Raw genomic sequence first — 24,250 nt, forward strand, 5'->3', positions numbered from 1 at the left:
TCGGGATTCCGACATCAGCATTGTGATGTCCGGGATCTCTACTAGCGGTATGGTGACGCTGCCCGTATATACAGTAGCCATGTCCGTATACTCTCATGATGAATAGAAGTCATGTAAGCCTAAACTAGACTATCCTTTTTGGAGAGAAAAAAAAACTTGATTGAAAGAAAATATTATTACCTATGGGAAAGGGGGTTGAACGTTGTTGTGATTGAAAATTAAATTTTTGCACAATAAACAATAAACTAAGGGGGTGATTCAGATTTGATCGCTGGGATGCTAACTTTGCTTTCCTGCGTTCAGATAGTCACCACCTCCAGGGGGAGTACACCAAGCAGCAAAACTCCACTGTGTGCCGTCTGTGCGCAGCCCAGGACTTACTCCTCCAGTCTGATGAGAAGAGGCTGATCGGGGCCGGAGCTGACGTCACACACCCTCCCTGAAAATGCTTGGGCACGCCTGTGTTTTTCCGAACACTTCTAATAAACGTTCAGTTACCACCCACAAACGGCTTCCTCCTGTCAATCACCTTGCGAGCGCCCGTGTGATCGGATTTTTCCCACCATCCCGTCGCTGACCGGAAATGCCCATTGTTGTTGTCCGACGCGCGTGCGCATTGCGGTGCATACGCATGCGCAGTTAGTACCTGATCGCCCCCTGTACGAAAACGCACAGCAGCGATCATGTATGGATCAGGCCCTAAAAGTGCGCCTCAGTGCAGAGAGAGGCAGAAACCTCTATAGAGGCGCAGCCTATTGCAGCATCAGGCCCCAGGAGCAGACAAAACCGGTAACTCACGTTGTTAAAGAATATACTGCTCTACATTTAGAAACACTTTGTCACTACTCAGCTGAGTGCAAGCAAAGACATATTTAGTGACAGCTGTCATTACTCTCCAGATGTCTCTCTGCCCACTTGCTCCGGCCCTCCCTATTCCCACAGTGTGGAATGTTGAGCTGATATCCCTGGGATTCAACACCTGCCTGAATCTATCCTTGTGTCACTTTCATATATGGACAGAGCAGTATGGCAACATGTGACTAAGTGCTACTAAAAACAGCTTGAACTCTCTTCAAGCAATCCTTTACACAATGTTATCCAGCTGAGGAAACCAACAGGACATTTGATCACACAAGTCCAGGAATTGTTTGAAGGGAGCAAACCCGGAAACTGATCAGCCAAACACATTTCTCCTAAGGTTTACTCTCCTTGGAATAACTAGGAGATGAGCGCCTCTCTGACTTACCAGTCCTTGAGCAAAGAGCAGCAAACTATGGATAACTTGGAGAAACAACTAATATGTCCAATATGTTTGGAAATGTTCTCCAAGCCTGTGGTCATACTTCCTTGTCAGCATAATCTATGTAGGAAATGTGCCAGCGACATTTTCCAGGTAAGCCTCTTTAAAGCCAGTTCATGTACTAGACAATATCAAAAAGATAATAATAATAATAATAATAATAATAATAATATCATCATCATAATAATAAATTATTATTATTATTATTATTATTATGCACAATTTTTTTATTACATAAAAACGTTATTTATATAGAGTATGCTGTATTTAGGATTTTTAAGAATGTACTGTATTTGAATCAAAAAATATATAATGCAGACATAATTCAGTTCATTATAATGCTCCCTATTTAACTACTTAACTGGTACGGTCAGATCACATGTGAGCGCGCTGCCCCACTCTGTCCCCCAGTTTTTGATGAGAACTGTTCTGCAGATGTGCATAATATAAAATTTAGGGGTTTATTCAGGTTATTTAGCAAACCCAAAAAGTTAGCAATTGGGCAAAACCATGTTGCACTACAGATGTAACATGTGCAGAGATTTAGATTTGGGTGGGGTATATGGGGGGTCATTCCGAGTTGTTCGCTCGGTAAAAATCTTCGCATCGCAGCGATTTTCCGCTTAATGCGCATGCGCAATGTCCGCACTGCGACTGCGCCAAGTAAATTTGCTATGCAGTTAGGATTTTTACTCACAGCTTTTTCATCGTTCTGGCGATCGTAATGTGATTGACAGGAAATGGGTGTTACTGGGCGGAAACAGGCCGTTTTATGGGCGTGTGGGAAAAAACGCTACCGTTTCCGGAAAAAACGCAGGAGTGGCCGGAGAAACGGGGGAGTGTCTGGGCGAACGCTGGGTCTGTTTGTGACGTCAAACCAGGAACGACAAGCAGTGAAATGATCGCAGATGCCGAGTAAGTCTGGAGCTACTCAGAAACTGCTACGAGGTGTGTAATCGCAATATTGCGAATACAGCGTTCACAATTTTAAGATGCTAAGATTCACTCCCAGTAGGCGGCGGCTTAGCATGAGCAAATCTGCTAAAATCCGCTTGCGAGCGAACAACTCGGAATGACCCCCATTGTTTCTGTGCAGGGTAAATACTGGCTGCTCAATTTCTACACTACAATGTAGATTTAGTTTGAACACACCCCACCCAAATCTAACTCTCTCTGCACGTTTCATCTGCCCCACCTGCAGTGCAACATGGTTACTTTTTAAAGTATATTAAATAAACAAAAAGTGAAAATCTATTTTCTGAATGGTTTTGAAGGGAAAATAATCAGTTAAGTGGTTAAATACCCTCCCATCTTTTCAAATTTGCATTGTTTCTTGCATGTATGCATTCAATATATCAGCTCTATATGTTACTCTTTATATGACGACTCCCTTGTTATATTGACAGTTTTACTTGACCTGTAAGGTGATGATATAAAACGGGATAATTAATTAATAAACAAACATTTCTATTAGGGCATGGCATGTGCTGGAGTTTATACATATATTTGTTTATACATATATTTGTTTATTTTGTCAGATTATATTTGCATTTTTGAATGCTCCAAAAACATTAAACCGCTTTCAGTTTCTTATAGAAGTGATTTATGTTTGCTGGCATTATAAGACAAGAGGCCACTCATCTCTCTGCATACTGTATATAAGAAAAAATATCTGCTGTAATAACCATAAACCAACTCCACATCAAATACATTTAAATTCTGCTAAAATCATTATGTTCCAAATAAATAACGTAAAACATACTTGTGCTTATTGTACTTAAGCTGGGCATACACTGCTCATTATCGCCTGATAGCGCCAATAATTGAACAGTTTTTTGCCATTACCAAGCAGTAATTATCGGTCTGTCGGACATGCAAAACCGTCCAGCATGTCCGATAATTGGTGCTCCGATTTCAGTTAGCTGACAAGCTGAAAGCATCCAATATTGTTGCAGTGATCTGAAAGTGTATGGCCATGATATTGGATGTTGTCAGCATATCAGATAATTGGTCTGTCGGTCTGACCGACATTATAATCTGAGGGTGTACAGTATGGCCAGCATATGTAATGTCTGTGAACATGTTAAATACATTGGGCCTGATTCAGATTGCATGCAGTTTGACCGGTATCCGGACTCCAGGTCTACAACAAAAAGGTCGACACACCTTAGGTCGACGTCAATTGGTCGACACACCTTAGGTCGACATGGACAAAAGGTCGACAGGAACAAGGTCGACATGGAAAAAGGTCGACATGAGTTTTTCACAATTTTTTTCTCTTTTGGAACCTTTTCATACTTAACGATCACGTGGACTATGATTGGAGCGGTAATCTGTGCCGAGCGAAGCGAAGGCACCATGCCCGAAGCACGGCGAGCGAAGCGAGCCATGCGAGGGGACGCGGTGCACTAATTGGGGTTCCCGGTCACTCTACGAAGAAAACAACACCAAAAAAAACATAAAAAACTCATATCGACCCTTTTCCATGTCGACCTTGTTCCTGTCGACCTTTTGTCCATGTCGACCTTTTGTCCATGTCGACCTAAGGTGTGTCGACCAATTGGCGTCGACCTAAGGTGTGTCGACCTTTTTGTTGTCGACCTGGAGTCCCAGACCCGTTTGACCAGTGTTCTAAGAATATTGTGTATCACATAATGGGGCTTGGAGAGAGATAAAATGGACGGACATAAAGTACAAGCCAATCAGCTTCTAACTGCCATATTACAGGCTATGGACCTCCATTCTTCAAGCCTTGGAGAGTGATAAGTAGCACAGCGATAAACTACCAACCAACCAGCTCCTAACTTTCATTCTACAGGCTGTTGCCCTTATTTATCAATGAGTGATAAATTATTAAATTTCACTGTGAGTGATAAATTGCACGAGCCAATCCACTCCTAACTGTCCTTTTTCAAACACAGCCTGTGACATGGAAGTTAGGAGCTGAGTGGCTGGTGCAATTTATCACTCACAGTGAAATTTATCACTCATTGATAAATGAGCCCATGTGTTTGAAAAATTACAGTTAGGAGCTGATTGTTTGGCACTTTATCACCGTGCTAATTATCGCCCTCCAAGACATGATAAATCTGGGACTATGATTGAAAAATGTTAGGAGCTGATTGGTTGGTATTTTATCTCTTTCCACTTTTTCACTCTTCAAGCATTGATACATATGCCCCTGTATCTTGTATAGTTAGCATCATAAATTATCCCAATCATGAGTTGTACATAAAAATATATCATCTGAAAATATCAGTATTATTCATCACATAATGCTACCTCTTGCAATGTCAGGACAAAACTAATGTAACATGAAGCCTGGGTGTGTTAACCCTAGGGTTAAATAAATAATGTGGAGAAAATGCAGTAACAGGAATAGGGATCTATTTATGCAGACCCTTCACAAACTGTAAAATCTGTGAGCGGGTTGTATTAAACGGAAAATGCGGTAAACTCCCGTTTACCGCATTTTCCTAATGTACTAACCCCTGGCCGGCAGGTCAGCCGCGGCGGGGTTCGCCAGCTTTTGCTGGCGATACTTCATAGAAGCCTATGGGCTACTCTCCACAGTGCTGTGTGAGGGATCCGATCAGATCCCTCCCAGCATGCCTCACACTCGCCCCCGTCACCCTGCACATGCGCAGACTTACTCCCGGGGCCAAATCCCGGAGGTCAGGAAGCCGCTGCACATCGCGGAGGACAGCTCTAACTGGAAGAGCTGTCCTCCGCAATGCTGATCGCATATGTACGTACATATGCAATCAGCATTGTGGCGCTGGGCGGTGATGGGCGGCGATGTGCCTTAGTACATCACGCCCTGTATCTCTGCTTTTCTTGACAAAAATAAAGTTGAGACTGCAAGGGTTTTATGCTCCATAGCGACACAGTCCCTGCAGTATGGGCACTGACCTTTGACCTGGAAGGGATTTTGCAAAGCCTTTTCAGTCCTTCATAGACATGTGTAAGATCCTCCATTTCAAGATTGTGTTATTCTGTAACTTGCTAAATTTCAACATGCCTCTGTCCTCATAAACATCAAGAGGCACTGAGCTAAAAAATGAGGTAAATCTATGATTTCTCTGGTGTCAACAGTGCGATAGAGAGCTGGGCCGGGCATTTTGGGGGGCATGGTCTAATTGAGGGGGCGTGGTCTCGCCCTGCTAGGAACAAAAATAAGAAAAAAAAGCATGTGCAAAGTTGGAAAGAGAGAGAGACTGCTTCTGCTGATAGGTAGAAGGGGGGCAGGGCAGTGGTGGACCCGGCCCCTGCCGGGCCTCTCCAGCAAGCTCAGGCCTGGGTAATTAATACCCCCCCTCTTGGCAGCCCTATTTTTTAACCTGTTAGATTGACAAAAGTTGAGAAAAGCATTCTCCCTGAGAAAAACACAGAGAAACGGCTTTCCTCAACTTAATGAATAGACCCAGATTTTCCCCCCCAAAACTTTCAATTCTATGCAATTTATATCAACGACTGCACAGAAATATACAGATAATACCTAAAAATACGATTGTCTACAGGTCTGCACAAACCCTTCCTTAGGCCTCAGCAAATGGCCATGTGTGATTATACTGTACTTTCTACTGCGGGGTACACTGGGCTCCACAGGGAATGACATTGGGGTATAGAGTAGGATCTTGATCCGAGGCACCAATAGGCTCAAAGCTTTGATTGTTCCCAGAATGCATAGCGCCTCCTCCTATATAACCCCGCCTCCATGCACAGGAGCTCAGTTTTTGTAGTTGGTGCCATGCAGTAAGCAGGCATACAACAGGGGGGCTGCTCCAGCAGCCCTGAGAAGAAGCTTTTAAAAGAAAAATTAAGACTTCAAGGGCTGCAGCAGAGGAGCTGTCTGTGTAAGATGTCAGTCAGACATCTCCTGCTGCAGCTCCATCACCTCCCCCAGCAGCGCTGTATACTACCGCGCCCTGGTTGCCGGGTACTTACAGCGGAGGCTCCGGTTTTCTTCCAGTTAGTCACACGCGATCTCCTGGATCGCGTGGCCGCACTCAGGGAGGAGGTAAGTGGGTCCCACCGGTGGGACCCGCTGTAAATCGTGATCCCGGGTGGCCGGTGGGAGGCGGGCCGCGCGTGCTGGCATGGACACTGTGGTAGTACAGGGACCCCACTAGACCACCAGGGCAAGGGCACAGGTCGGTTTTCTCTCATAAACTGTTTATATAAGCCCACAGTACCCGGTGGTGAAGTCAAGCAGGGGGATAAGGCTTTGACCTGTAGCCCCTCCCCCAGCCCCAGGGCGCCATTTAGAGTAAATGTTCCCACCCTGGAGCTGCATCGCTCTCTCTCCCTCACTCCCTGTCAGCGTTTGGGCGCCATTAGGACAAGCTGAGCTGATCCTGGGACTGTTTGGGCAAATCCTCCTCTGTAAAGCCTGCATGTCAGCGCTGTGCATTTTACAGGACACTGAAGTATTCTACATGTCTGCTGACAGTGTTAGTTAAGAAAGAGTGCATTTAGTCAGGGTTATATAGTACAAGTACCCTGTGATAAACATCCAGTCTTTACTGTGCATTGTTATATCTATTGAGTGTATAGCTGTACATAGTACTACTCTGTATTGCTAGTCCAGTGCAGTTTTATTGCATGTCATAATTTCTGCATTGTAGATTGTGACTATGTGTGTGTGCATATAGCTGCTGTGTGACCTCCATTTCGTGTATCTCACTCAGATTGCTATCCCTATATTCTATAACCTGAGGGGGCTAAGTGCGTCAGGTTTATCATTTAATATAGGTAGATCACAGGATATACTCAGTGTGTAGTTTTCTCTGTGATTTTTAGTCATCATATACCTCTTGAATTCCCTGTTTGTGCTGATACACTGCACAGGGGGTTCTTGTCAGGTATTGTGCTGCTGATATTGTACTGTGTTGCCTTGCATTGAGCTTTCGGATATGTTAGCTACAAAGGGCAATGGTGCTGGGGCCGATCCCACATTGCGCTGCAGACACATTTGAGGAAAACATAGCAGCTGAGGGTTCAGGTTCCGGGGGATCCTTATCCCCAAGTGGGACTGTAGCAACGGGGGTTCAAAATGACCCACCTTGGGCTACCTTCTCCACGCTATTGAATAGGCTGGTAACTAGACTAACACCCCCTATGGGACCTCCTGTGCCAGTACAACCGCTTATAGTCCCCACGGTTAACCCGCCATGGGCAGTTCAACTGTCCATAAATCTCATTTTCTACTGCGTTGTTAAATCTCTTTCTGCGAGGGCTCCACAGGGTGCCCACCCTGACGCACTTAGCTTCTTTGGGTTGGTATGGCATTAGCCGCTGACACCTTCTCCTGTCGTGAGAATGTGATGAATGTGGCTACTAACAGTTGTCGTCTCTTTTGCCTGCTACTGCATTGGACTGGTTAACAAAAACTGAGCTCCTGTGCACGGAGGCGGGGTTATAGAGGAGGCGGCGCTATGCATTCTGGGAACAGTCAAAGCTTTGAGCCTGTTGGTGCCTCGGATCAAGATCCTACTCTACACCCCAATGTCATTACCTGTGGAGCCCAGTGTACCTTGCAGAAAGAGATTTAACAACGGTAAGTTCTTACCATAAATCTCATTTTTCACAGACGTAAAGGTGAATGTATTAGATGGTTACTACTTATTCCACCTTGCACAGCATGCACACCTGGTGGTGTCTAAGGACAGAGCTGAGAACTGTTTAGCTATATTAATGCTAGTTAATGTAGTATCAAACAGTAATTGCATGTAATGAAAATTGTGCCATTATGCTTCTCCTTAAACAGGCCTCCAATCCATATTTACCAACACGGGGAGGAAATACTGTGGCTACCGGAGGTCGTTTCCGCTGCCCATCGTGCAGACATGAAGTAGTCTTGGACAGACATGGGGTGTATGGATTACAGAGAAATCTACTTGTTGAAAATATCATTGATATTTACAAACAGGAATCAACTAAATCTACAAGGTACTTACAGTTATCATGAACATGCATAAACAATGTATATTGCCAAGACATTGCACATAGTGAGGAGGGATATAAAACTGGAACATTCCTGTGCATCATACATTATATTATATATATATTTCTCTGACGTCCTAGTGGATGCTGGGAACTCCGTAAGGACCATGGGGAATAGACGGGCTCCGCAGAAGACTGGGCACTCTTAAAAGAAAGATTAGGTACTATATCTGGTGTGCACTGGCTCCTCCCACTATGCCCCTCCTCCAGACCTCAGTTAGAATCTGTGCCCGGCCAGAGCTGGATGCACTTAGTGGGCTCTCCTGAGCTCACTAGAAAAGAAAGTATTTGTTAGGTTTTTTATTTTCAGTGAGATCTGCTGGCAACAGACTCACTGCTACGAGGGACTGAGGGGAGAGAAGCAAACCTACCTGCTTGCAGCTAGCTTGTGCTTCTAAGGCTACTGGACACCATTAGCTCCAGAGGGATCGAACACAGGGCCCGACCTTGATCGTCCGTTCCCGGAGCCGCGCCGCCGTCCCCCTTGCAGAGCCAGAAGACGGAAGATAAAGATGAAAAACGGCGGCTGAAGACTCCTGTCTTCATTAAGGTAGCGCACAGCACTGCAGCTGTCCGCCATTGCTCCCATAGCACACCACACACTCCGGTCACTGTTGGGTGCAGGGCGCTGGGGGGGGGGGGGGGGGGCGCCCTGGGCAGCAATTAGTTTACCTTTTGGCACAAATAGCACATAATACAGTGTATAACACTGTATATGTGCATTAACCCCCGCCGTTAACATTATAAAAAGTGGGAGAAGCCCGCCGCTGAAGGGGCGGGGCTATCTTCCTCAGCACAGCCAGCGCCATTTTCTCTTCACAGCTCCGCTGGAAGGACGCTCCCCAGGCTCTCCCCTGCAGTATCCAGTACAACAAGGGTAAAAAAGAGAGGGGGGGCACATAAATTTAGGCGCAAATTGGTCTTAATAAGCAGCTATTGGGAAAAATCACTCAGTATAGTGAAAATCCCTGTGTTATATAGCGCTGTGGTGTGTGCTGGCATACTCTCTCTCTGTCTCCCCAAAGGACTTTGTGGGGTCCTGTCCTCAGTCAGAGCATTCCCTGTGTGTGTGTGGTGTGTCGGTACGGCTGTGTCGACATGTTTGATGTGGAGGGCTACGTGGAGGCGGAGCAGGAGCCGATAAGTGTGATGTCGCCCCCTACGGGGCCGACACCGGAGTGGATGGATATGTGGAAGGTATTAACCGACAGTGTCAACTCTTTACATAAAAGGTTTGATGACATAACAGCCTTGGGACAGCCGGCATCTCAGCCCGCGCCTGCCCAGGCGTCTCAGAGGCCATCAGGGGCTCAAAAACGCCCGCTAGCTCAGATGGCAGACACAGATGTCGACACGGAGTCTAACTCCAGTGTAGACGAGGATGAGACAAATGTACAGTCCACAAGGGCCATCCGATGCATGATTACGGCAATGAAAAATGTGTTGCACATTTCTGACATTAACCCGGTTACCACTAAAAAGGGTATTATGTTTGGGGAGAAAAAGCAGCCAGTGACTTTTCCCCCATCTGATGAATTAAATGAATTGTGTGAAGAAGCGTGGTGTTCCCCTGATAAGAAACTAGTGATTTCTAAGAGGTTACTGATGGCGTACCCTTTCCCGCCAACGGATAGGTTACGCTGGGAGACATCCCCTAGGGTGGACAAGGCGCTCACACGATTATCTAAAAGGGTGGCACTGCCGTCTCAGGATACGGCCGCCCTAAAGGAGCCTGCAGATAGAAAGCTGGAGGCTATCCTGAAGTCTGTATATACACACTCAGGTACTATACTGAGACCTGCTATTGCTTCTAGAGATGAGCGCCTGAAATTTTTCGGGTTTTGTGTTTTGGTTTTGGGTTCGGTTCCGCGGCCGTGTTTTGGGTTCGAACGCGTTTTGGCAAAACCTCACCGAATTTTTTTTGTCGGATTCGGGTGTGTTTTGGATTCGGGTGTTTTTTTCAAAAAACACTAAAAAACAGCTTAAATCATAGAATTTGGGGGTCATTTTGATCCCAAAGTATTATTAACCTCAAAAACCATAATTTACACTCATTTTCAGTCTATTCTGAATACCTCACACCTCACAATATTATTTTTAGTCCTAAAATTTGCACCGAGGTCGCTGTGTGAGTAAGATAAGCGACCCTAGTGGCCGACACAAACACCGGGCCCATCTAGGAGTGGCACTGCAGTGTCACGCAGGATGTCCCTTCCAAAAAACCCTCCCCAAACAGCACATGACGCAAAGAAAAAAAGAGGCGCAATGAGGTAGCTGTGTGAGTAAGATTAGCGACCCTAGTGGCCGACACAAACACCGGGCCCATCTAGGAGTGGCACTGCAGTGTCACGCAGGATGGCCCTTCCAAAAAACCCTCCCCAAACAGCACATGACGCAAAGAAAAAAAGAGGCGCAATGAGGTAGCTGTGTGAGTAAGATTAGCGACCCTAGTGGCCGACACAAACACCGGGCCCATCTAGGAGTGGCACTGCAGTGTCACGCAGGATGTCCCTTCCAAAAAACCCTCCCCAAACAGCACATGACGCAAAGAAAAAAAGAGGCGCAATGAGGTAGCTGTGTGAGTAAGATTAGCGACCCTAGTGGCCGACACAAACACCGGGCCCATCTAGGAGTGGCACTGCAGTGTCACGCAGGATGTCCCTTCCAAAAAACCCTCCCCAAACAGCACATGACGCAAAGAAAAAAAGAGGCGCAATGAGGTAGCTGACTGTGTGAGTAAGATTAGCGACCCTAGTGGCCGACACAAACACCGGGCCCATTTAGGAGTGGCACTGCAGTGTCACGCAGGATGTCCCTTCCAAAAAACCCTCCCCAATCAGCACATGATGCAAAGAAAAAGAAAAGAAAAAAGAGGTGCAAGATGGAATTGTCCTTGGGCCCTCCCACCCACCCTTATGTTGTATAAACAAAACAGGACATGCACACTTTAACCAACCCATCATTTCAGTGACAGGGTCTGCCACACGACTGTGACTGATATGACGGGTTGGTTTGGACCCCCCCCAAAAAAGAAGCAATTAATCTCTCCTTGCACAAACTGGCTCTACAGAGGCAAGATGTCCACCTCATCTTCACCCTCCGATATATCACCGTGTACATCCCCCTCCTCACAGATTATCAATTCGTCCCCACTGGAATCCACCATCTCAGCTCCCTGTGTACTTTGTGGAGGCAATTGCTGCTGGTCAATGTCTCCGCGGAGGAATTGATTATAATTCATTTTAATGAACATCATCTTCTCCACATTTTCTGGATGTAACCTCGTACGCCGATTGCTGACAAGGTGAGCGGCGGCACTAAACACTCTTTCGGAGTACACACTTGTGGGAGGGCAACTTAGGTAGAATAAAGCCAGTTTGTGCAAGGGCCTCCAAATTGCCTCTTTTTCCTGCCAGTATAAGTACGGACTGTGTGACGTGCCTACTTGGATGCGGTCACTCATATAATCCTCCACCATTCTATCAATGTTGAGAGAATCATATGCAGTGACAGTAGACGACATGTCCGTAATCGTTGTCAGGTCCTTCAGTCCGGACCAGATGTCAGCATCAGCAGTCGCTCCAGACTGCCCTGCATCACCGCCAGCGGGTGGGCTCGGAATTCTGAGCCTTTTCCTCGCACCCCCAGTTGCGGGAGAATGTGAAGGAGGAGATGTTGACAGGTCGCGTTCCGCTTGACTTGACAATTTTGTCACCAGCAGGTCTTTCAACCCCAGCAGACTTGTGTCTGCCGGAAAGAGAGATCCAAGGTAGGCTTTAAATCTAGGATCGAGCACGGTGGCCAAAATGTAGTGCTCTGATTTCAACAGATTGACCACCCGTGAATCCTTGTTAAGCGAATTAAGGGCTCCATCCACAAGTCCCACATGCCTAGCGGAATCGCTCCGTGTTAGCTCCTCCTTCAATGTCTCCAGCTTCTTCTGCAAAAGCCTGATGAGGGGAATGACCTGACTCAGGCTGGCAGTGTCTGAACTGACTTCACGTGTGGCAAGTTCAAAGGGGATCAGAACCTTGCACAACGTTGAAATCATTCTCCACTGCGCTTGAGACAGGTGCATTCCACCTACTATATCGTGCTCAATTGTATAGGCTTGAATGGCCTTTTGCTGCTCCTCCAACCTCTGAAGCATATAGAGGGTTGAATTCCACCTCGTTACCACTTCTTGCTTCAGATGATGGCAGGGCAGGTTCAGTAGTTTTTGGTGGTGCTCCAGTCTTCTGTACGTGGTGCCTGTACGCCGAAAGTGTCCCGCAATTCTTCTGGCCACCGACAGCATCTCTTGCACGCCCCTGTCGTTTTTAAAAAAATTCTGCACCACCAAATTCAAGGTATGTGCAAAACATGGGACGTGCTGGAATTTGCCCATATTTAATGCACACACAATATTGCTGGCGTTGTCCGATGCCACAAATCCACAGGAGAGTCCAATTGGGGTAAGCCATTCCGCGATGATCTTCCTCAGTTGCCGTAAGAGGTTTTCAGCTGTGTGCGTATTCTGGAAAGCGGTGATACAAAGCGTAGCCTGCCTAGGAAAGAGTTGGCGTTTGCGAGATGCTGCTACTGGTGCCGCCGCTGCTGTTCTTGCGGCGGGAGTCCATACATCTACCCAGTGGGCTGTCACAGTCATATAGTCCTGACCCTGCCCTGCTCCACTTGTCCACATGTCCGTGGTTAAGTGGACATTGGGTACAGCTGCATTTTTTAGGACACTGGTGACTCTTTTTCTGAGGTCTGTGTACATTTTCGGTATCGCCTGCCTAGAGAAATGGAACCTAGATGGTATTTGGTACCGGGGACACAGTACCTCCAACAAGTCTCTAGTTGGCTCTGCTGTAATGATGGATACCGGAACCACGTTTCTCACCACCCAGGATGCCAAGGCCTCAGTTATCCGCTTTGCAGTAGGATGACTGCTGTGATATTTCATCTTCCTCGCAAAGGACTGTTGAACAGTCAATTGCTTACTGGAAGTAGTACAAGTGGGCTTACGACTTCCCCTCTGGGATGACCATCGACTCCCAGCGGCAACAACAGCAGCGCCAGCAGCAGTAGGCGTTACACGCAAGGATGCATCGGAGGAATCCCAGGCAGGAGAGGACTCGTCAGAATTGCCAGTGACATGGCCTGCAGGACTATTGGCATTCCTGGGGAAGGAGGAAATTGACACTGAGGGAGTTGGTGGGGTGGTTTGCGTGAGCTTGGTTACAAGAGGAAGGGATTTACTGGTCAGTGGACTGCTTCCGCTGTCACCCAAAGTTTTTGAACTTGTCACTGACTTATTATGAATGTGCTGCAGGTGACGTATAAGGGAGGATGTTCCGAGGTGGTTAACGTCCTTACCCCTACTTATTACAGCTTGACAAAGGGAACACACGGCTTGACACCTGTTGTCCGCATTTCTGGTGAAATACCTCCACACCGAAGAGCTGATTTTTTTGGTATTTTCACCTGGCATGTCAACGGCCATATTCCTCCCACGGACAACAGGTGTCTCCCCGGGTGCCTGACTTAAACAAACCACCTCACCATCAGAATCCTCCTGGTCAATTTCCTCCCCAGCGCCAGCAACACCCATATCCTCCTCATCCTGGTGTACTTCAACACTGACATCTTCAATCTGACTATCAGGAACTGGACTGCGGGTGCTCCTTCCAGCACTTGCAGGGGGCGTGCAAATGGTGGAAGGCGCATGCTCTTCACGTCCAGTGTTGGGAAGGTCAGGCATCGCAACCGACACAATTGGACTCTCCTTGTGGATTTGGGATTTCGAAGAATGCACAGTTCTTTGCTGTGCTGCTTTTGCCAGCTTGAGTCTTTTCATTTTTCTAGCGAGAGGCTGAGTGCTTCCATCCTCATGTGAAGCTGAACCACTAGCCATGAACATAGGCCAGGGCCTCAGCCGTTCCTTGCCACTCCGTGTCGTAAATGGCATATTGGCAAGTTTACGCTTCTCCTCCGACAATTTTATTTTAGGTTTTGGAGTCCTTTTTTTTCTGATATTTGGTGTTTTGGATTTGACATGCTCTGTACTATGACATTGGGCATCGGCCTTGGCAGACGACGTTGCTGGCATTTCATCGTCTCGGCCATGACTAGTGGCAGCAGCTTCAGCACGAGGTGGAAGTGGATCTTGATCTTTCCCTAATTTTGGAACCTCAACATTTTTGTTCTCCATATTTTAATAGGCACAACTAAAAGGCACCTCAGGTAAACAATGGAGATGGATACTAGTATACAATTATGGACTGCCTGCCGAGTGCTGCTAATATAGACTGGTTGATAAAGAGATGTCTATGTAACTATGTCTATGTAACTATGTATGTATAAAGAAGAAAGAAAAAAAAACCACGGTTAGGTGGTATACAATTATGGACGGACTGCCTGCCGAGTGCAGACACAGAGGTAGCCACAGCCGTGAACTACCGTACTGTACTGTGTCTGCTGCTAATATAGACTGGTTGATAAAGAGATGTCTATGTAACTATGTATGTATAAAGAAGAAAGAAAAAAAAACCACGGTTAGGTGGTATACAATTATGGACGGACTGCCTGCCGAGTGCAGACACAGAGGTAGCCACAGCCGTGAACTACCGTACTGTACTGTGTCTGCTGCTAATATAGACTGGTTGATAAAGAGATGTCGTAGTAGTATGTATGTATAAAGAAGAAAAAAAAACCACGGTTAGGTGGTATACAATTATGGACGGACTGCCTGCCGAGTGCAGACACAGAGGTAGCCACAGCCGTGAACTACCGTACTGTGTCTGCTGCGACTGGATGATAAATGATATAAAAAATATATATATATCACTACTGCAGCCGGACAGGTATATATTATATATTATATAATGACGGACCTGCTGGACACTGTCTGTCAGCAGAATGAGTTTTATTTTTATAGAATAAAAAAAAACAACAACACACAAGTGAAGTCACACGACGAGTGTTTAACTTTTTCAGGCAATCACAATATAAGTATACTACTAACTATACTGGTGGTCAGTGTGGTCAGGTCACTGGTCAGTCACACTGGCAGTGGCACTCCTGCAGCAAAAGTGTGCACTGTTTAATTTTAATATAATATTATGTACTCCTGGCTCCTGCTATAACCTATAACTGGCACTGCAGTGCTCCCCAGTCTCCCCCACAATTATAAGCTGTGTGAGCTGAGCAGTCAGACAGATATATAATATATATAGATGATGCAGCACACTGGGCTGAGCCTGAGCAGTGCACACAGATATGGTATGTGACTGAGTGTATCGCTTTTTTCAGGCAGAGAACGGATATATTAAATAAACTGCACTGTCTGGTGGTCACTCACTATATAATATTATGTACTCCTGGCTCCTGCTATAACCTATAACTGGCACTGCAGTGCTCCCCAGTCTCCCCCACAATTATAAGCTGTGTGAGCTGAGCAGTCAGACAGATATATAATCTATATAGATGATGCAGCACACTGGGCTGAGCCTGAGCAGTGCACACAGATATGGTATGTGACTGAGTGTATCGCTTTTTTCAGGCAGAGAACGGATATATTAAATAAACTGCACTGTCTGGTGGTCACTCACTATATAATATTATGTACTCCTGGCTCCTGCTATAACCTATAACTGGCACTGCAGTGCTCCCCAGTCTCCCCCACAATTATAAGCTGTGTGAGCTGAGCAGTCAGACAGATATATAATATATATAGATGATGCAGCACACTGGGCTGAGCCTGAGCAGTGCACACAGATATGGTATGTGACTGAGTCACTGTGTGTATCGCTTTTTTCAGGCAGAGAACGGATATATTAAATAAACTGCACTGTCTGGTGGTCACTCACTATATAATATTATGTACTCCTGGCTCCTGCTATAACCTATAACTGGCACTGCAGTGCTCCCCAGTCTCCCCCACAATTATAAGCTGTGTGAGCTGAGCAGTCAGACAGATATATAATATATATAGATGATGCAGCACACTGGGCTGAGCCTGAGCAGTGCACACAGATATGGTATGTGACTGAGTCACTGTGTGTATCGCTTTTTTCAGGCAGAGAACGGATATATTAAATAAACTGCACTGTCTGGTGGTCACTCACTAGTAAACTCTCTGCACTCTCTACACTTCTACAGTACTCCTCCTAGTCCTAAGCTCCAGTAAATCTCTCTCTCTTATAATCTAAATGGAGAGGACGCCAGCCACGTCCTCTCCCTATCAATCTCAATGCACGTGTGAAAATGGCGGCGACGCGCGGCTCCTTATATAGAATCCGAGTCTCGCGATAGAATCCGAGCCTCGCGAGAATCCGACAGCGTCATGATGACGTTCGGGCGCGCTCGGGTTAACCGAGCAAGGCGGGAAGATCCGAGTCGCTCGGACCCGTGAAAAAAAACATGAAGTTCGTGCGGGTTCGGATTCAGAGAAACCGAACCCGCTCATCTCTAATTGCTTCAGCATGGATGTGTAGTGCTGCAGCAGCATGGTCTGATACCCTGTCAGACAAGGATGCACAGAGGGACATTTGCCGACTGGCATCTAGAATTAATGCAATGTTCATTTCTGCCAGGAGAGTATTATGGACTCGGCAGTGGACAGGTGATGCTGATTCTAAAAGGTACATGGAGGTTTTGCCTTATAAGGGTGAGGAATTGTTTGGGGACGGTCTCTCGGACCTCGTATCCACAGCAACAGCTGGGAAGTCGACTTTTTTACCTCAGGTTTCCTCACAGCCTAAGAAAGCACCGTATTATCAAGTACAGTCCTTTCGGTCTCAGAAAGGCAAGCGGGTCAGAGGTGCATCCTTTCTGCCCAGAGGCAGGGTTAGAGGGAAAAAGCTGCACCAGACAGCCAGTACCCAGGAACAAAAATCCTCCCCTGCTTCCACTAAGTCCACCGCATGATGCTGGGGCTCCACAGGTGGAGCCAGGTGCGGTGGGGGCGCGTCTCCGGAACTTCAGCGACCAGTGGGTTCGCTCACAGGTGGATCTCTGGGTTCTACAAGTGGTATCTCAGGGATACATGCTGGAGTTCGAGGCGACTCCCCCTCGCCGTTACCTCAAATCAGCCTTGCCAGCGGCTCCCAGGGAAAGGGAGGTAGTGCTGGCGGCTATTCACAAGCTGTACCTTCAGCAGGTTATAATCAAGGTTCCCTTCCTTCAACAGGGACGGGGTTACTATTCCACAATGTTTGTGGTACCGAAACCAGACGGTTCGGTGAGACCCATTCTAAATTTGAAATCCTTGAACACTTATGTAAGGAAGTTCAAGTTCAAAATGGAATCGCTCAGGGCGGTTATTGCAAGCCTGGAAGAGGGGGATTTTATGGTGTCGCTGGACATCAAGGACGCTTATCTGCATGTCCACATTTACCCACCTCACCAGGAGTACCTCAGGTTTGTGGTACAGGACTGTCATTACCAATTCCAGACGTTGCCGTTTGGTCTGTCCACCGCATCGAGGGTATTTACCAAGGTAATGGCCGAAATGATGATACTCCTTCGGAAGAAGGGAGTTATAATTATCCCGTACTTGGACGATCTCCTTATAAAGGCGAGGTCCAAGGAGCAGTTGTTAGTCAATGTAGCACTATCTCTGGAAGTGCTGCAACAGCACGGCTGGATTCTGAATATCCCAAAGTCGCAGCTGATTCCTGCGACGCGTCTGCTGTTCTTGGGCATGATTCTGGACACAGAACAGAAGAAGGTGTTTCTCCCGGTGGAGAAGGCCCAGGAATTGTCATCTCTGGTCAGGGACCTCCTGAAACCAAAACAGGTGTCGGTGCATCACTGCACGCGAGTCCTGGGAAAGATGGTAGCTTCTTACGAAGCAATTCCCTTCGGCAGGTTCCATGCAAGGATCTTTCAGTGGGATCTGTTAGACAAGTGGTCCGGATCGCATCTTCAGATGCATTGGCTGATCACCCTGTCCCCGAGGGCCAGGGTGTCTCTGCTGTGGTGGCTGCAGAAGGCTCATCTTCTCGAGGGCCGCAGATTCGGCATACAGGACTAGGTCCTGGTGACCACGGATGCAAGCCTCCGAGGTTGGGGGGCAGTCACTCAGGGAAGGAACTTCCAAGGACTGTGGTCAAGTCAGGAGACTTCCCTTCACATAAATATTCTGGAACTAAGGGCCATTTACAACTCCCTGAGTCAAGCAGAACCCCTGCTTCAAAACCAACCGGTGCTGATTCAGTCAGACAACATCACGGCGGTCACCCATGTAAACCGACAGGGCGGCACAAGAAGCAGGATGGCGATGGCAGAAGCCACAAGGATTCTCCGATGGGCGGAGAATCACGTGCTAGCACTGTCAGCAGTGTTCATTCCGGGAGTGGACAACTGGGAAGCAGACTTCCTCAGCAGGCACAACCTCCACCCGGGAGAGTGGGGACTTCATCCAGAAGTCTTCACGCTGATTGTAAATCGTTGGGAACGGCCACAGATAGACATGATGGCGTCCCGTCTCAACAAAAAGCTAAAATAATATTGCGCCAGGTCAAGGGACCCTCAGGCGATAGCTGTGGACGCACTAGTGACACCGTGGGTGTACCAGTCGGTTTATGTGTTCCCTCCTCTTCCTCTCATACCCAAGGTACTGAGGATTGTAAGAAAGAGAGGAGTAAGAACTATACTCATCGTTCCGGATTGGCCAAGAAGAACTTGGTACCCAGAACTACAAAAAATGATCTCAGAGGACCCATGGCCTCTGCCTCTCAGACAGGACCTGTTACAGCAGGGGCCCTGTCTGTTCCAAGACTTACTGCGGCTGCGTTTGACGGCATGGCGGTTGAACGCCGGATCCTAACGGAAAAGGGCATTCCAGATGAAGTGATTCCTACGCTGATAAAGGCTAGGAAAGACGTGACAGCACAACATTATCACCGTATATGGCGAAAATATGTTGCTTGGTGTGAGGCCAGGAAGGCCCCTACAGAAGAATTCCAGCTGGGTTGATTCCTGCACTTCCTACAGTCAGGAGTGACTATGGGCCTAAAATTAGGATCCATAAAGGTCCAGATTTCGGCCCTATCTATTTTCTTTCAAAAAGAACTGGCTTCACTGCCTTAAGTTCAGACGTTTGTCAAGGGAGTGCTGCATATTCAGCCCCCTTTTGTGCCTCCAGTGGCACCTTGGGATCTTAACGTTGTGTTGGATTTCCTGAAATCCCACTGGTTTGAGCCACTTAAGACCGTGGAGCTAAAATATCTCACGTGGAAAGTGGTCATGCTATTGGCCTTAGCTTCGGCTAGGCGTGTGTCAGAATTGGCGGCTTTGTCGTGTAAAAGCCCTTATCTGATCTTCCATATGGACAGGGCAGAATTGAGGACTCGTCCCCAATTTCTCCCTAAGGTGGTATCAGCGTTTCATGTGAACCAACCTATTGTGGTGCCTGCGGCTACTAGGGACTTGGAGGAATCCAAGTTACTAGATGTAGTCAGGGCTTTGAAAATATATATAGCCAGGACGTCTGGAGTCAGGAAAACTGACTCGCGGTTTATCCTGCATGCGCCCAACAAGCTGGGTGCTCCTGCTTCAAAGCAAACTATTGCGCACTGGATCTATAGCAGGATTCAGCAAGCTCATTCTGCGGCAGGATTGCCGCATCCTAAATCAGTAAAAGCCCATTCCACAAGGAAGGTGGGCTCTTCTTGGGCGGCTGCCCGAGGGGTCTCGGCTTTACAGCTTTGCCGAGCTGCTACTTGGTCGGGTTCAAACACATTTTCTAAGTTCTACAAGTTTGATACCCTGGCTGAGGAGGACCTTGCCTTTGCTCATTCGGTGCTGCAGAGTCATCCGCACTCTCCCGCCCGTTTGGGAGCTTTGGTATAATCCCCATGGTCCTTACGGAGTTCCCAGCTTCCACTAGGACGTCAGAGAAAATAAGAATTTACTCACCGGTAATTCTATTTCTCGTAGTCCATAGTGGATGCTGGGCGCCCGTCCCAAGTGCGGACTCTCTGCAATACATGTATATAGTTATTGCTTAACTAAAGGGTTATTGTTATGAGCCATCTGTGACTGAGGCTCAGTTGTTGTTCATACTGTTAACTGGGTATGGTTATCACGAGTTGTACAGTGTGATTGGTGTGGCTGGTATGAGTCTTACCCTGGATTCCAAATCCTTTCCTGGTAATGTCAGCTCTTCCGGGCACAGTTTCCCTAACTGAGGTCTGGAGGAGGGGCATAGAGGGAGGAGCCAGTGCACACCAGATATAGTACCTAATCTTTCTTTTAAGAGTGCCCAGTCTCCTGCGGAGCCCGTCTATTCCCCATGGTCCTTACGGAGTTCCCAGCATCCACTACGGACTAGTGATGAGCGGGTTCGGTTTTACTCGGTTTTACTCGGTTCTCAAAACGGCATCTTATTGGCTCACGGATGTCACGTGTTTTGGATAGCCCATAAGGTTCTGTTTTGAGAACCGAGTAAAACCGAGTAAAACCGAACCCGCTCATCACTACTACGGACTACGAGAAATAGAATTACCGGTGAGTAAATTCTTATTTTTTTTTCTAGTAAACTCAGACTAGACCCATAAGATCCCAAAAGATACCCCAGTCTTTTAAGTTATTCCATTCATGGTGTCGTAATTTATCTGATTAATTGTGAGATGTAGTTTTTTTCTTTGAATGATAGTATGAATTATTTTTTTACTGTAAGTGGTGTGGTACTTAGGGCTATATTTACAGAACTTAAAGAGCAATATAGCGCTTCAGATATTACAGCTTTTTGCGTCTTATCTGAAAAACATTCTCACCATATTTAGGTATAAGTGCAAGGGCAGACCAAGCAGTAGCAGTCTGTATTAGTGCAAGGGCAGACCAAGCAGTAGCAGTCTGTATTAGTGCAAGGGCAGAACAAGCAGTAGCAGTCTGTATTAGTGCAAGGGCAGACCAAGCAGTAGCAGTCTGTATTAGTGCAAGGGCAGATCAAGCAGTAGCAGTCTGTATTAGTGCAAGGGCAGACCAAGCAGTAGCAGTCTGTATTAGCGCAAGGGCAGACCAAGCAGTAGCAGTCTGTATTAGTGCAAGGGCAGACCAAGCAATAGCAGTCTGTATTAGTGCAAGGGCAGACCAAGCAGTAGCAGTCTGTATTAGTGCAAGGGCAGATCAAGCAGTAGCAGTCTGTATTAGTGCAAGGGCAGACCAAGCAGTAGCAGTCTGTATTAGTGCAAGGGCAGATCAAGTAGTAGAAGTTTGTATTAGTGCAAGGGCAGACCACGCAGTCTGTATTAGTGCAAGGGCAGACCAAGCAGTCTATATTAGTGCAAGGGCAGACCAAGCAGTAGCAGTCTGTATTATTGCAAGGGCAGATCAAGCAGTAGCAGTCTGTATTAGTGCAAGGGCAGACCAAGCGGTAGCAGTCTGTGTTAGTGCAAGGGCAGACCAAGCAGCAGCAGTCTGTATTAGTGCAAGGGCAGACCAAGCAGTAGCAGTTTGTATTAGTGCAAGGGCAGACCACGCAGTCTGTATTAGTGCAAGGACAGACCAAGCAGTAGCAGTCTGTATTAGTGCAAGAGCAGACCAAGCAGTAGCAGTCTGTATTAGTGCAAGGGCAGACCAAGCAGTAGCAGTCTGTATTAGTGCAAGGGCAGACCAGGCAGTAGCAGTCTGTACTAGTGCAAGGGCAGACCACGCAGTAGCAGTCTGTATTGCAAGGGGAGACCAAGCAGTAGCAGTCTGTACAGGTGAAATGAAAGGAGACTTTAAATCACTGCACATAGGGGGTCATTCCGAGTTGTTCGCTCGCTAGCAGATTTTAGCAGCATTGCACACGCTAGGCCGCCGCCCTCTGGGAGTGTATCTTAGCTTAGCAGAATTGCGAATGAAAGAGTAGCAGAATTGCGAATAGAAAATTCTTAGCAGTTTCTGAGTAGCTCGAGACTTACTCCTACACTGCGATCAGCTCAGCCCGTTTAGTTCCTGGTTTGACGTCACAAACACGCCATGCGTTCGGCCAGCCACTCCCCTGTTTCCCCAGACACTCCCGCGTTTTTCCCTGGCACGCCTGCGTTTTTTCGCACACTCCCAGAAAACGGCCAGTTTCCGCCCAGAACACCCACTTCCTGTCAATCACACTCCGATCACTTCAACGATGGAAATTCTTCGTTCAGACGTGAGTAAATCTACTAAGTTTTGTGCTAAAATACTTAGCACATGCGCACTGCGTACCATGCGCATGCGCATTTTTGCCTTAATCGCTCCGTTGCGAAAATCGGCAACGAGCGAACAACTCGGAGTGACCCCCATAGTGGAAGCACAGTTCAGACTGTGACAGAAGTACACACGGTGCAGTTCACAGTCCCAAGCTTGCCTGCCATGATGCAGCCAGGTTCCCCAGACTAGGGATGGCCATCGGTATGTTGTACATCAATGGATAAAAATAGAAAGGCATCATCAATGGTACGAAACCTTGTAACCGAATACCAGCAAAGGATTTTACTATTGTGGCTGCCACTTCTACCTCAACGTAACCTCCTCAAGACATTGGCGATCATCTGAAAGATAAAACTGATGCAGCAAGAAATTAAATTTCCTCACGTTAGATCTCTAAGCCTCCATCTAGTAAAAGCTGTGTATAGTAACTTCTTACTAAAGGATGATATTAATTTAATAACTAGTTGTTAGACATTACTCATTATTATTAGAGTATTTTTTAACACATGATGTAAACCCAGTTGCTAAAGCAACCACATCTAACAACCCCACTATATTAGCACCTATTCTTCATGAAAACTGATTCAAAATTAAATCATTGGAAAAGTGACAGACACTATGAAAACGCTGACTTTGTTTGTAAGATCCTGTTTGGGGTGCGGTATGGCTGACCGATGGTCTCCTGATCGCCGGTCAGCATACTGGCGCCGGGATCCCGGCAGCATACCGATGCCAGGATCACGGCGGGGAGGGACGAGTACAGCAAGCCCCTTGTGGGCTCGCTGCGTTTGCCAAGCTGCGAGCTCGGTGGCGACCTGCGGACACACACGAGTGGAAATTGTCCCTGTTGGTCAGCATGCTACCCGTCGGGATAGTGAGGGGGTGGGATTTGGGGGGAGGTCACACAAATTCCACCCCCTGTTTGATCTTGTGCAATGTGCCCACCTTACCATCAGACCAAGCTATCAGTCTAACAGCTGAGATAACTGAAGAGTTAATCCTTGATGTGGACCATCGTCTTACTGTAAATTTTCCAAAGCTACCAGGCCTGAAGGCCCGTTAGCAGTGTATTATAGAAATACATGCTGCATGTTGTCATTCACCTCAGTACCTTGGTGAACTCTATACTCTCATCCATTTACACAGCATCCAGGACTTCTAAGGACAAACTTAGTAGTTATACTGAGCCAGGCAAAGGGGGGTATCCAATTACCCGCGGTCATTGCTGGGGGCTATCCTTACAGCCCTGATGCAGCACACTCCTCCCCTGATGCCGAAAATTATTGCTGATTATGCTTCGGGGACCTCAGACACCCGAAGCATAATCTGCTCTAAGTGGCTGCCGGAGCCTTGATAACACATGGGATCGTTGATTTATCACCAATACCATGTGTTTTCGCGCGACCGCTGGTCCATTTTTAGGCAATCAAAATGGACCCTAATTGGATGCCACGATAGTGACCATCAGTCAAAAATCACGATATCTGGCCGTTTTGATCCGCCGAAAATGGATCACATTTAATTGGATACCCCCCAAAGTCTGCAAAGATCCTGAATGTCACGGCGACGTTTACAATCTGCACCAGTTACTTTTACAGTACATCAGAGGGTCAAAATTAATAATTGGGAGACCCAGCTGAGTTCTGAATTATCTATATGATTTTCAGGATTATTGTAAAATCATTCTTACACATTACTGAAAAAGAAAATTCAAAGAACTTGCTATGAGGTGGGGAACACGCCTCATATCTGGCAGTTTTATTAGTACATATATTAAAA

General features: G+C 46.9%; 1 protein-coding gene across 4 annotated transcripts in view; it reads left to right on the forward strand.

Moving 5' to 3' along the window:
- The first annotated feature begins 1,027 nt into the window (after positions 1 to 1,027).
- Positions 1,028 to 24,250, forward strand: part of TRIM55 (tripartite motif containing 55) — a 313,681-nt gene continuing 290,458 nt past the window's right edge. Inside the window, exons 1-2 of one of the 4 annotated variants that reach the window (XM_063923825.1) lie at positions 1,028 to 1,393; positions 8,070 to 8,251. In XM_063923825.1, the coding sequence (XP_063779895.1) occupies positions 1,226 to 1,393; positions 8,070 to 8,251 (350 nt within the window). In that variant the 5' untranslated portion in view covers positions 1,028 to 1,225. The remainder of the gene's footprint in view (positions 1,394 to 8,069; positions 8,252 to 24,250) is intronic. The other 3 variants (XM_063923826.1, XM_063923824.1, XM_063923827.1) reach the window with 3 other exon arrangements.

This window comes from Pseudophryne corroboree, chromosome 5 (assembly GCF_028390025.1).
Source record: "Pseudophryne corroboree isolate aPseCor3 chromosome 5, aPseCor3.hap2, whole genome shotgun sequence".
NCBI lineage: Eukaryota > Metazoa > Chordata > Amphibia > Anura > Myobatrachidae > Pseudophryne > Pseudophryne corroboree.